Source organism: Toxotes jaculatrix, chromosome 14 (assembly GCF_017976425.1).
Source record: "Toxotes jaculatrix isolate fToxJac2 chromosome 14, fToxJac2.pri, whole genome shotgun sequence".
Lineage (NCBI taxonomy): Eukaryota > Metazoa > Chordata > Actinopteri > Toxotidae > Toxotes > Toxotes jaculatrix.
In genome coordinates this window covers 8,294,263-8,307,762 of record NC_054407.1, presented here as the reverse complement: position 1 = coordinate 8,307,762, position 13,500 = coordinate 8,294,263, and the positions used below count along the sequence as shown (strand labels likewise).

Here is a 13,500-nt window from a genome sequence, read left to right as displayed (position 1 = left end):
GGAGAGAGAGAGAGAGAGAGAGAGAGAGAGAGAGAGAGAGAGAGAGAGAGAGAGAGCGCTCCAGTTTTCTGCAGACTCAAAGTTTTCCACCTCCGTCTCCCTGCGTGTTCATCCACGCAGCTGATGCAGAGACGCGCTCTGCCCCGGGTCTAACATCAGAGCGCACATCTCACTGTCTGAGGATGCTGGAATCCTCGTCTTCACTTTAATCCGCGGTTCATAGTGGGTTTTTTCTTGTTTTGTTTTGTTTTTTATTTTTTTGCCTGTCTGTCTTTCTTTCTTTCTCTCACCGCTGCACCATGAGCGCTGAATGCAGCAGTTACTACAGCACTGACGGTGTGTTAGTGCACGGTTTCTCCTGCCCCAGACCGGGAAATGCCGCTGCCGCTGTTTACTGCTGTGGATTTAATGATGTTAAATATTGCTGTGATGATCCCAACAGTTTTTTCCCCTATGAGTACGGATACATGTGGTGGCTGAGGTAAGGGGACTATGGCAAAAAGTATTTTTCCCACAGTACTGGTAATGATTATCTTTCCTTATTTTATTTATTTATTTTTTTAATGTGTTCTACGTATTTTGTCAGTTATTTGAATGAGGATATTGTAGATCATGCAACCATATTCTCCTGTGCTCAACTGAGCAGCTAATCAGAAGGCAAATGAAAGATTTTCTTAAGAATGCAGCTTTTTAGTTGCTGTTTTTGTCTGTTCACAAATTAAGGGAGCAGTACCTGATTTACACCTGCACTCACAGACACAGAGAGTTGACAGATTAAAGGAAAAACCAGTGAGTGTCTTAGTAAAGTGTTGGGTCACCACGTACCACCAGAACAGCTTCAGTGCACCTTGGCAACAAGTCTCTGGACTCTACCTGAGGGATGAACACCATTCTTCCAAAAGCTATTCCCTCATCAGGTGTTTTGATGGTGGTGATGGAGAGCACTGTCTAACACATCCTTCCAAAATCTCCCACAGGTGTTCAATTGTGTTACGATCTGGTGCCTGTGAAGGTCATAGCATGTGACTGAAATCATTTTCATACTCATCAAACCTGTCAGTGACCCCTCCTGTCCCATGGATGGAGGTGTTGTCCTGGAACAGACCACTCCCATCATGTTGGAAATGTTTCATCACAGGTTAAAGGTGATCACTAGAATAACTTTGTATGGATCTGCAGTGACTCCTCCATCTAAGGGGGACAAGTGGACCCAAACCATGACAGCAAAATGCCCCCCACAGCATAACAGAGCCTCTGGATCCCCTCACTGTGGGGGTCAGGCATTCAGGCCACACCTGAACTCCCCCACTGGTGGAGAATATGGTGAAGGATGACTCATCCGACCATAGCACTGTGTTCCTCACCTCTGTAGACCAGTGTCTCTGGTTTCTTCATCACCGAACTCTCAGATGTTCATTCATGTTTGTACTGAGGGGTTTCTGCTCTGCATCCCTTACTATGTAACTGTTAACAGACTGCTCTCACTGACTCAATCTAATCACGTCCTGACATTGACATTCTCAGCCACCTGAGGAAGAGCTGCTCTTCTGTTTTTCCTCGCCTATCACATTAGTGCATGAGCATCACTGTCATCAAATGTGAGCTGTCGACCACAATTTCTGACCCTGTGTACTGATGTCTTTCCCATAGGTCTAAGTACAGATGTCACTTTAGTTACTGTTCCTATTGACCAGCTGAACAGTCTTTGTGACTGAAGCTCCTGCCATCTATGCTCCAACAATACATCCTCCGTCAAAGTCTCTTAGATCTTTTCCTCTTTCTATCTTGATACAAAATCAGAGTCAGTTGCTCGACACTTTTATACATGTCACAGAGCAGGACAGGATGTTAATTGGTTGTACCATGCAGTGCACCTGTGCGGAAGCATCCGCATTCACTACGTGTCTCTTCTCATTTATTTGGATTTTTCCTTCATCACCATGTCCAGATTCCCCATCTGGATATGGTGGATCATCGTGGATCATCTACTGATAATCATTAAGAAAGTTAATTACTTCAGCAGCTTTGTATATTATTTATCTTTCCATATTTGATGTTCTATCATTCAGTATTTTTTTCCCTTCTTCATTTCATGATTGTGTGTCCTTACTGCTGTCTCCTCTCATTTCCTCCTCCTCTCAGTATCGGCGCTCTGGTTGGTCTGTCCATTGCAGCGGTGGTCCTCCTTGCCTTCCTCATCACCGTATGTGTCCTCTGCTACCTCTTCATCGCCACCAAACCCAGTCGTCTTGACAACGGCCTACCCCTCAGAGTACCAGGTTAGTGTGTGTGTGTGTGTATGTGTGTGTGTGTGTGTGTGTGTATAGGCTCTCTTAAGTACAGTATGATAATTGGAATTACTTCAGTTGTGAGGTGCTCTTCAGTTCAGAGAAAACCTCTGCAATAAATTACCCTTGATTGCTTTAAATTAGCCATTTTTCTTTTTTGTTTCGTATGTGTGCAGATACCTCGTTTATATTCCATTTGATACTTTATTTGTAGGGTACCTTTGGAATGCCAACAGTAGTAATGATAAAATTAAGCTAAAAATAAATAAGAAAATAGAATATATAGATTGCATTACTTAAGATGGAAAAAAACCCCATTGAATTCAAAGTTAAAAATTAAGAATACACGGAAGGCATAAAGTTGAGTGAAAATACATTTTGTACAAGATGTGCAGCAGTGAACGAAGCAAAGAAGAAAAAAAGAATTTCAGGCCTGCATCAGGAAAGTCAGAGCTAGTTAAAAGATAAAGTGAAGAGATAAAAGTTTTTAGTATGTGGTCCATAACTTTTGCATTCCCAATTTTCTATTGGCTGCTGCTGGGAACCATCAGCAGATGACCGTAGGTATCGTGAAGGCAAATAGTTAAGCAATATAGCTTGGTCCTAGCCCATTAAGGGCTTCGTATATAAGGAGGACGACCTTAAAATCAATTCTAAATGTTATAGGAAGCCAGTGCAGAGCAACTAAAACTGGACTAATGTGTTTGTGAAGATTCTCAGTCATCCAGGTCAATACCATGGCCTGGATGACTGAGAACCTGTTTAACACACAGTCGGAGTGAGCAGCCAGCTTTTCAACACGATTGATTAGGATATCACGGTCAATTGTGTCAAATGCTGCTCTTAAGTCTGAGGGGACAAGAGCTGAGACCTTATTTTCATCAGAGCTGAGTATTGATATTGGCTTACAAACTGGTTTGTGCATTATTATCTATGCTGGGTTACTTCAGTATGTGTTTTACAACAGCTGCTTTGAAGGCGTCTGGGAAGTTGCCAGTTTGAATGGATTGTATTTATTAGTCTTTAGGACATGACTTGAAAAACTGTTGAACCAGCCTGAACATGCTGTAGACACAGGGTCAATGCATGAAGTGGAGGAGGTACACTCATTGACAGTCTTGCAAAGCTCAGTTAAAGTGAATTTTCCCATGATTGCGTCTCTTTTACAGGGTTCACTGAGGTCCTCTGTGTTTACATGAACAGAAGTACAGGATCTAATTGAAGTTATTTTGTTATTGAAGGGCCAATTGTTCACATTTTGATGCAGAAAACTGCAGGGTGGGGGTAGTATTAAGCAATGGGTCAATAGCGGAGAACAATGTTTTAGAGTTGTAATCCTTTCTTTACAGACGTGTGGCTTTGTTATGGTCATGGATTCTTTTCCTCCATTCTGACAGATTGTCAAAATCTCATTAACACTGTAATTGTTTAGCCATGGAGAGGTTCTGTCAGTCGACCTCCTCTTAACCTTTAGTGGAGCAGTAGTATTTAAAGCAGGTGACAGTGTATTGTTGAAAAATTCAAGCATGTCATTTAAAGGGCTGTCACAAACCTTATGGCTGAAATTAGCTCATGATACTAGAGAACTGTGCTCCTGCTCCATTAAGAAATCAGGTGTTTAAAACTATCAGTGTTTAACCCTGTTGTTATTACAAAGTCTAGAGTGTTACCATGCTGATGAGCAGCTTCATTTACATGCTGGGTGAGTTCAAAGCTGCCCAGTAAATTCACAAGCTCCACAGCTTGGTGTCATTCTTTTTATATTAATATGAATATTCAGATCTTCATTCAGAATGAATCTGTCATATCTACTGATACTGAGATCAGAATTCCTGTAGCGATAGTGATGAATATTTTGGTGGCCTAATGATGAGCACTGATAATTCTGCTTCAGGCTCAAGAGCAAGATATTCAGATGATGTAAAATCACCCAGGTCACTGCAATTTCACATAAAACTCCGTAGAGAAAATGGCTTAATCCCTCCTCCTTTCCTGTTTTGTCTGACTGACTGATAAAAATTATAGTTTGAAGCACAAGCCTCTATCAGTGTTGCTAATAGAAACTTACAGTGCAAGTTATTTTCATTTATCAGATCATTAACCAAAAAAAATCCAATTTCAGCTGTAGGAATTATGTGACAGGAGAGGACGCTGGTTGTGGCTGACTATAGACACGATTACTGAGACAGGTACCAGGATACCAGGTGTTTTTGACCATGCCACCTGCTGTTTTAAGATCACCGGTATGTTTAAGGAAGTGCCAGGGGGTCTGTGTCATCTTCAGTAGTTCAATAGCTCATCACTGAGCATCAGCACGGCTGCTTGGGGGGAGGTTGTTGGTCCCCTTGAGACGGAGACATCCTGTGAATGCCTTGCGTGATGTGGAGCAGAAGGTCAGATGAGTGAGGTGGCTGGGGGTAGGGAATACAGGCTGCCAGCCTGTGTGCATTGTCCTTGTCCTTATCCACACATTCTTGTATGGGTATGGCATCCCAGGAGCAAGACATAGGCTGGCATTTAGTAGTCTGGATCTGGTGATGTGTCAGTTCCAAAAGATACTGAAATTGCCAATAAACTTGATCCCATGCATGAGGTAAGCTGATGTCAGCCACGTATTCAGGCCAAGGAGTCTGGTAGAAGATATGATTCCTTTCCCCAAAGTTGGAATGAGGCATGAGATGAATACATGTTGCTCTGTTTCAGGTGTTTGGTGATTTTTGAAATTTGAATTTTGTGGAATTTTCTGAATGCTTTTCAGAGGGAGATCCCAGTGAAGGATCCAGCCATGCGAGAGCGACCTGTGCATCTGGTCCGCAGGGATTCAGAAAGAACTTCATGAGCAGGAAGCTGGACTGTGATAACCAGCCGCCAGACCCTGAGCGCCTGTTCCAGAGATGTTTCCCAGCCACAGTCACCAGCGTGAAAGTGGAAAGCCCCTCGTAGGCTGCTCAGAGACTTCTCGTTTAAAAACAGAACTGGCTGTCCAGAAGTCCAGAGAGCCGGTGAATCTGGAAGCAGACTGTGCTGCCAGTGGATGGCTTTGACCCTGGGAGGGACAGAGGTTAACGTAATAAGATGTGCAGTCTTGGTGGTTTAGTGGTAAATATTAAATGATTTTGAAAAAAGAACCACTCCGAGTGGTGTAGACCACACAATCACACACTATGAGGGCTCTGATATCTCACGCCTTCATGAATTTCATTCACACACTAAATTTCTTTCCTTCTCGTGGCTGTATAACCAAGTGTTCCAGCACTGAGCAGCAGTAATTGGGAGCGTGTGAACTGAAATTAATTATCCTCCACCTTCTTGGACGTGAACGCATATAATTGGCTTCATTAAAGCCAAAGACTGATTAATAATTGTTCAATCATTAAGGCATATGCAAGGGCAACAAGGGATGCAGGTCCAGTGTTGTGGTCCAACGTACTTTCAGGATGCACGGTTTCACATGGATCTAGACAAAGATGCTCAGGATGAGGCAAATGACAACAACAAAAAACTTAACTACACCATGACAACAGCTCAACCTGGACACCAATGCTGTACTTGTAGTTACATCTTCTACATTTTACTCAGGGACTGAGCGATATGTGAGGAGGCTCTGAAATGTGATGAGACTGTCCTGGCAAAAAAATCTGTCATTTGTTTGTTCAAATTATTGAAATTATGTTTATGTTTGCCTGACAAGCAGCCTCTTGTGACCATCCAAGTGAATGATGGGAGGCTGACTGACTGAGTCTGATACTGGGGACTGAGGTTTGCATCCTGTCTACTGGAGACCTAATCTCCCTTTAACTAACATATTCATTAACATTACATTTTTGTTAAATTGATACCAAAAAAAAAAAAATCACATAAGGAGGTGGATGGGGAGGTTTGGCCTCTGTGGCAGCAGGCAGCTTTGGTATGACTGGAGTAAAGTGAGGAGAGTAAAGTTATAATGGTATAACTGTGCACTTGCATGAATATGGCTGGAAGTTATAGGTCAGCTGACAGCCACACGATCTTGAAGCAGTGAAACTGAAGCATGAATGAAACAGCAGGTGTCAGTCAGCTAATTCAAGCTTAATTCATCTTCAGGGCTGAACTAAAAGCCTGAAAACACCAGGATTTAAAACAGCAAAATCTGAAATCTGGCAGTAAATTCATTTCAATAGATTTCTTGCAATCAGAGGATCCATTTGAGGATCTGTGAAATTAATCTACTCAGATGTTCTGTGTACACATCAGCTCTGATAAATTTTGACCAGTGAGAACCAGTGTCCCAAAGAGAAGAGGCTATCAAAGCTTATGAGCTGTGTCACGTCAGAAGCTTTTATTTAACCTCCTCTGTCGGAGTAAAAACTGTCCCACAAAAAAGCAGAATAACAGGTAACAAGCTAACAAGTTTGATGTCAGAGAGCTTTATTTTTATCAAATGGACTTCTTTTCCTGTCCTTTACAGACCAGATTCAATATATAGATATGGTATAAAGATGGAAGTTATTCAGGACACATACAAAGCTTTCTGACCACTGTGCCATAGAGCTAAGATACTTCTTTGTCAGTCTCTTTTACTCAAGGATTCTACATTAATCAACCAGGAAGTCTGTCCTTAGTTCATTTTCATAAGGAAGGAGTGGTCGACTGAATTTGTCTTATCAGTTTTACTGTACATTTTGATTGATACTTCAGATCAAAACACTTAAAATGGCAGGATGGTAGTGCATAACTTACAGAGACAGAACATGTTACACCAGCCTTTTAGCTATTACAAACACAAGAGAACTGCATTTCTGTGAAAACTCTCAAGTGCCCTTGTTTTTTGTAACTTCGAGTGTAGCTTAAGTGTTTACAAAATCACGCAAATTATGTCAAGCGATTGTGATTAAATTTCACGTATGTATTTGTTACATGGAAACTGACAACACCTGTGCTCCCTTGTCAACTGTCTGCCTCATTTAACAGTATGTTCATAGATGTACAAGTTACCGTATAAAAGTTTACAAACTGTCACTTGGTCATATTTGTCTAAATGTTTGGAGGAATGTTTTCTACTCATGCATATGTTGATACACATGCACAAAGGTGTGAACAGAATCATACATGTACATTTCAAAGAATCAAAGAGGAAAAACAACAATAAGGATTCAGTTTATTTTCATATGATGCCCCCATATATGACGGTGGCGTGTTTTAAATGCATTCCATGAATATACACTGTGATTTATTCACAGTTCTTGAAAGAGCATCAGTAAATTCTGGATCAAAGGATGATTATTATGCATTGACTCGTCCATTTCAGTGATTGACTATACTGGCCAGATGCCATGATGGAGAAGCAACAAACAAGCTACAACTCACAATACTGACATTGTGAATTGTGGTAAAGTTCAAACTGGATTTTGATGCACGTACTGTACATGCATAGATGATCTCTTCATGGAAAACTGATAATGGCTATTAAATTATAAAATAAGGTAATTATGACTTAAAGTGAAGTCATTTACACAATGGAAAAAAGCTCTGCTGCCTCCTTTTTTTAAAGAAGAAAGAGCATGGGATGGAAAATAAGGTTTAAGGAGATCAGACTGGTATAAAGGGGCCTGTCCATTTAGGATTATGTGTGTCATCATGAAAACTAACACCTTAAAGCCCGGTCTGACAAGGACAGGGAGCCAGTGAGTGGAATCTATAATTGGTGAATTGTGGTTAAATTTTCTCGGCGAGCTGCAGCGTTCTGAACCATTTGAAGACTTTTAGTACCGGCATGTGGCAGGCCAGAAAACAAAACGTCACAATCAGTAATCCAGTCTGGATGTTTTACATCAGAAAATACTGATGTTGTATCAATAAAATAAACACATTGTGTACTTTCAGATAAGTTTGATTTCAACAGCATGGTGCATTGAAAGAGTGAATATTCCTTTGTCAGGTCATTTTAGACACTGCCACTCCTTTCTTCCCTGCACTAACCCGAGCCCTTCCCACCTTTCAGCCACCTGACTCTTCCCCACTCACCTGTTCCTCATTCACTAATCTGTTCCCGGTATATATACAGACCCATTTCCACTCATTCTCTGCCCGATTGTCTGTTGTGCTTTCTACATCTAAGCTTTCCAGCTGTGATCATGTTTTTGCCTTCCAGTTTTCAACCACCTACCTGTTTTTGGATATTGCCTTTTGCCTGGTTTTTCTCCCTGCCTGTTGCCAACCACCTGCTGCTTGACCCTAACTGCTCTTGTCTTCTGAGCCATGTAAAGATGAACTGCTTTGAACTTTTACGAGTGTCTCCAGGTTGTGCAATTGGTCTTTTTTTGTTGGTTTATCTGAAGGTTTCTTAGAGACATGTCTTTTTCAGAGATACCGTTTGATGAGCAGCTCCAGTGCCAACCTGATGTTTGCTGTGTTTGTATTAAACACATCCAGCTGAGCACCTCTGGTCATGAGGGCTCTTCCTCTGTTTCCCCTTGCTTTAAAGCCACTTTGCTGGTCGAAGAGTATGAAAGAAAAAAAAAGATGAGATGGTTCAGCGAGATTTAAAGTCTTTCAGTTCAAAGCTTTCACTGTTTGTGGGGTTCTTAACCTTCCTCTGTAAAGAGTCGGCATCTTGGAAAGCCAACAGGAGCATTTCTGAAAATGCACGCGGTAGCTGGTCACAGTGAAAGGGGAAGACAGTGGAATCAAACCTACTCTCATCATTGTACAGTTCTACGCTTTAGACAACCTTTTTCATAACCCTATTTTCTTAGGTCAAAGATAAAGAATTTAATGTAGATCCTTGACATGAAAAATCCAACAGCTCTCATAAACAATTTTTTTAGAACATTAGAGGTTTATTTACAAAAAAGCCATTTTGCTCAGCTCCTGCTCCTACAGTGAGCATAATGAGAAAAAGCATTGTGGATTAAAATTGAATGGATCTCCTCTCCTGGTCTCTCTGCACAGTGGGTAAGAAATATGTCCCTGGAATACAGAACAACTTGACCTGTAGAAACTTAATTTAGCATCTATTCTGCTTCAATAGATTCTAAGGAGACATCTACATTTCAATAAGCTGTGTTGACGTATTAGACGGATGACGGACATGTGCAGAACGTGCACAGCATTTATAGCTGTATTTAAGCTTTTTATAGCTATTTTATTGTGATGGTGGCACTGGACTGTACCCAGTATGAGCTTGTCAAAACTGTCCATTATGCAACAAATGTGATTTGATTGCTCCCTCTCTGGACTGAAGGTCAAAAGTAAAGATTATGGATAAAAGACATGAAAAACATAATGGGACACAGGAACCACCAGAGAAACTAGACCGTCATACAGGGGTATCACAGCAGGTGGCAGATGACAGAGAGTGGACTATGGTGAACAGGTGTGTTTTTAGCAGTTATCCATTTCAGCAGGTCATTTCATTCAGTACTAGCTCTCATTTAAACCAGGTGAATTAACGCCTTTCCCCATTTCTGCTGCAAATTCAATTCAAAATCTTTCAACAGAGATTCTGATGAGATCTAATGTATGTAACCGGATATGAAGATCTAATGCATTAAAATCTAATCTCACTGGCAGATGTGTGTTTAAAGAAAAGAAAATCATAAAGGAAAGAATGACTTAAAAACAGCTAAACCATCTTTCAGCAGACTATAAAGTATGTAAACTAGAAAGTGAATCTAAATTTCTTTTTACAAGCAATGGATGGCCTCTTGATGGGTTAGCACACAGAGCAGTAAGGCATTATAAATCATTTTTAAAAACACTGACATTAAAGACTTCATAGCTGCAATTACCCCTGATTAAGTTAATAGAAAACTGGGACTAAACAACCATACACAAATAATTATGTTTACATTTACATTAATTATCAAACGTACTTTAAGCTCCGCAGGCATAGAAATCATGGTATATTGTGCATTAATAATAAATGAGACGGGGTCCGCCTGGAATCATTTCACTGATTTTCAGCCTGCCCTCCTCTCAGCACCATTGATTAGACACCCGGTGATTTAGCAGGAAGTGGCTCACATTGGGTTGGGAGAAGTAAACACTGAAACACTGTAAACCCAGAGTTTTTGCCACACTGATCCTTTGCAAAATCAATCAATCAATAAATAATAATAAATTAATTAAAATTAAAATTAAATGGACACATACTGTATGCCCTCCATGCACATACAGCATGCAGATTCTGTGGAGCGCCTTTGTTTCACACATCTTATGTGATTACAGTGCCACTATCTGGTCTGAGAGCACACATGCAACATCGCATGACAATCCATCTAACTGGGGGCTCTCTTTGCTTCCAGTCAAGGACCGACAATTGATCAATGACCTTTTCAAAGTTGAATTATTTATAATTCTTACGTTAAAAAAAACATTTTATTTTCAATTCCTCATTGAAGAAGGAAGTGACAAAGGAACTACACTTGTAAGACTAATGATAAACCTAATGTGGTTACTCATTAACATCTCTGTCTTGAGGGCATGGTGCAGGAAGGGTGACATTATGACATGTCTTGCAACCTTTGCCCAGTAAGTCTCTTTGTTTTTTCAGAAGGAGCTGAAGTCAAAGACAAAAAACACTGTTTAAAAGTCAGAACCAAGAGAGATCCACCTGCTCTGTCCATCATACTATTTTGTACAGGTAAGCCACTTCAGACAGTTCTGTTTCTTGTTGTGTATTGTGTGTAAGTTGACAGTTTGATTACAGTGGCTGTAGGAATGTATGTGACACAGATTGAGTAGTCATATGACTTCAGACACAGCTACTGTGTGCTGGCCTACATCACCTGATGAACGTTTTCTTGTATTACTTGTGTGCTTGTGTACTTCTGTGTAGAGTTAAATATATACAGTACAGATATATTACACATCTGCTGCATGGATTAAGGATTATCTATATGTATGTAACGTATGTGTGCCTATGTTATTTTTAAAGTAAGCAGTTCAGGACTATAACCACGACCATTGTTCAAGACCTGGCAAGTCAAGTCATGTGAGGGTTTGTGTGTGAAAAAAATGACTGTCCAATGGCAAAGTTTAAATGTCAAATTACTCATTAATATGTCTTTTCCAGTACCACAGGAGTGGTGTTTATTGGCTGCTTGAAGAACATGTTAGCTCATGGATTACAATAATTTTACTTTTACTCTAATTTGGAATCCTAAATATTATCACCTGACTTCCAGAGTTTATGAATGTGACCACAGTGCCACAGAGCTGCTGGTGGTGGATGAAGTATTCAGATCCTTTACTTAGGTAAAAGTGATGTTATCACAATAAAAAAAAAATAAAAACAAAACAAACAAACAAAAAAAACCACTGCATTAAAAAATGTTTAATTAAAAGAGCACAGGTAATATCTGCAACATGCAATTAAAATAACAAAAGTTAAATAACTCATGCAAAAAGAAAAAGTCTATTTAATGGTGTTTTATTTCATATATTATATTTAAGGAAGAAGAGGAGGAATTGTCGGTTGCTGTAAATGTTCCCTCTCTCCATACTGGCTGTGCATGCATCCCTTCCTATTATGAAATGCCAATAAGAGATGGGAAACAAAATCACAGCCCTTCTTGTATGTAGATATACACTGTAAAGTTCAGCTGAAGCTTCGAGTTGCTCAAAGGAAGAAGATATGTTTTATAGTTTGTTCTTTTTTGTGCAATTTTCCCTCTTTGTGTTTGAGGTTAGTAACAGTAGCACAAAGAGGAAATTCTGTACTTTTCATGATCCTCTGTAAATGTAACCAGTTGATGACTGTATTTTTTCCAGGTTTTGCTATAAGAAAGAGAGATGGGTCGGTGGAGCTGCAGCATATTTGTGGCGTTTTTTCTCTGTGGAGCTTTTGTTGGAGAGGCACGTCCTGCTTTTATATCTAATGGGGGACACAAAGTCTCTCAGAGACATCTTCTAGTGGAAGAAGAGCACACCAGCAGTAACAGTACTGAAACTGGAAGTAAGTAACAAAAGGAGCTCTGCTGGGTAATTTACCATCACCTAACTATGCATTTACAATCAGGTGTGTCTGGGGAACTTTGAGCTCTGTAACACTTCGTTTACAGGAAACATTTCCAGTGCACTGCTGTTGACTTTGTTGTCTTTATAGTTACATGGAGATGCAATAAAAGCAATTTTCCTGCTGTTTTCCAAGGGGCAGCCACCGTAGATGAGAGCCCAAAGTCGCTGGAGTGGTCCTATATGGCTATGGCACTTGGCACAGTCCTCACCATCTCACTCCTCATTGTGGTTGCAGTCAAGTTTCGCCTCTTCCATCGCTTTCTGGCCAGCTACAGACACTCCCTGCTCCAAGAGGCCGACGGGATCAGCCAGTACGGACAAGAGGACGCGTCTTTCCCCAGCAGCGTGTCGGGTAGAATGGGGGTGGTTGGAGGGGCTGTGAGCGGGCTGGATGAGGATGATGACGGCTTCATTGAGGATAACTATATCCAGACCAGTGAGAAAGCAGGGGAAGAGAGAGAAAGAGAGGAGGAGGAGGAGGACGGAATAGAAGACAGCGACGATGAGCTTCAGTTCACGATAGGGTGATTAGATAAATGGAGACTTCGTCAGAAACAGCTGGTTTACAGCTGAGATGAAATGACACTTTAGAGAGATCATGATTTTTAGTTTGAAGCAATGGCACCCAACTGTTTTTTGGCTTGTGAGAATTCAGAAATGAAGCAGTGTCCACTTGCAACCCATAATCACAGCTTGTATATGTCTATGAGCTGTGAGCAGTTCCCCTCACAAATTCTCATACTGATTCTTTTAAATAATTGTTGGTGGTCAGAACAGGCAAAGTTGAGTATTTAAATATCACAAGAATAAAGGGAAAGCTTAAAGAAAATATAAAAAAAGAAAACAAATTTTGGAACAACTGAAAGTGCACTGTCGATGTATGATACACTAAATATGGAAACTGATTGAGCCACATTTGCAGCAATAATAATTGCCTGTGGGTCCAAAGTGAGAAAATTAAAAGTTATGACATGATTAAAATATATATGATGAAAAAAAACAAACAAAAGTGGAAGTAAATTTAGATTTTTTTGAAAAACGTTACTGCACTGAGTTATTCTATAGTTTAGCAGTTGTGAAGGAAAAAGCAGAGATTATCTGCACACTGGATTGTAGTGTGCAGTAACAATACTCTGCTGATGTCATGTTCGCATATACATCCCTTGCCTTCTGTTGTTTTATATTTTTCATCTGGTAAACATCTGCTAAATCA

The 13,500-nt window shown here is 40.4% G+C and overlaps 2 protein-coding genes across 2 annotated transcripts; both read left to right on the top strand.

The window, feature by feature from the left end:
- The first annotated feature begins 299 nt into the window (after positions 1–299).
- Positions 300–5,231, top strand: LOC121193422 (protein shisa-like-2A). The gene is made up of 3 exons (XM_041055701.1): positions 300–481; positions 2,143–2,279; positions 5,047–5,231. The coding sequence occupies exons 1-3, from the start codon at positions 300–302 to the stop codon at positions 5,229–5,231; spliced, it is 504 nt and encodes a 167-aa protein (XP_040911635.1).
- Positions 5,232–12,467: 7,236 nt separating this feature from the next.
- Positions 12,468–12,815, top strand: LOC121193709 (leucine-rich repeat-containing protein 19-like). The gene has a single exon (XM_041056154.1). The coding sequence runs from the start codon at positions 12,468–12,470 to the stop codon at positions 12,813–12,815; it is 348 nt and encodes a 115-aa protein (XP_040912088.1).
- Positions 12,816–13,500: the final 685 nt, after the last annotated feature.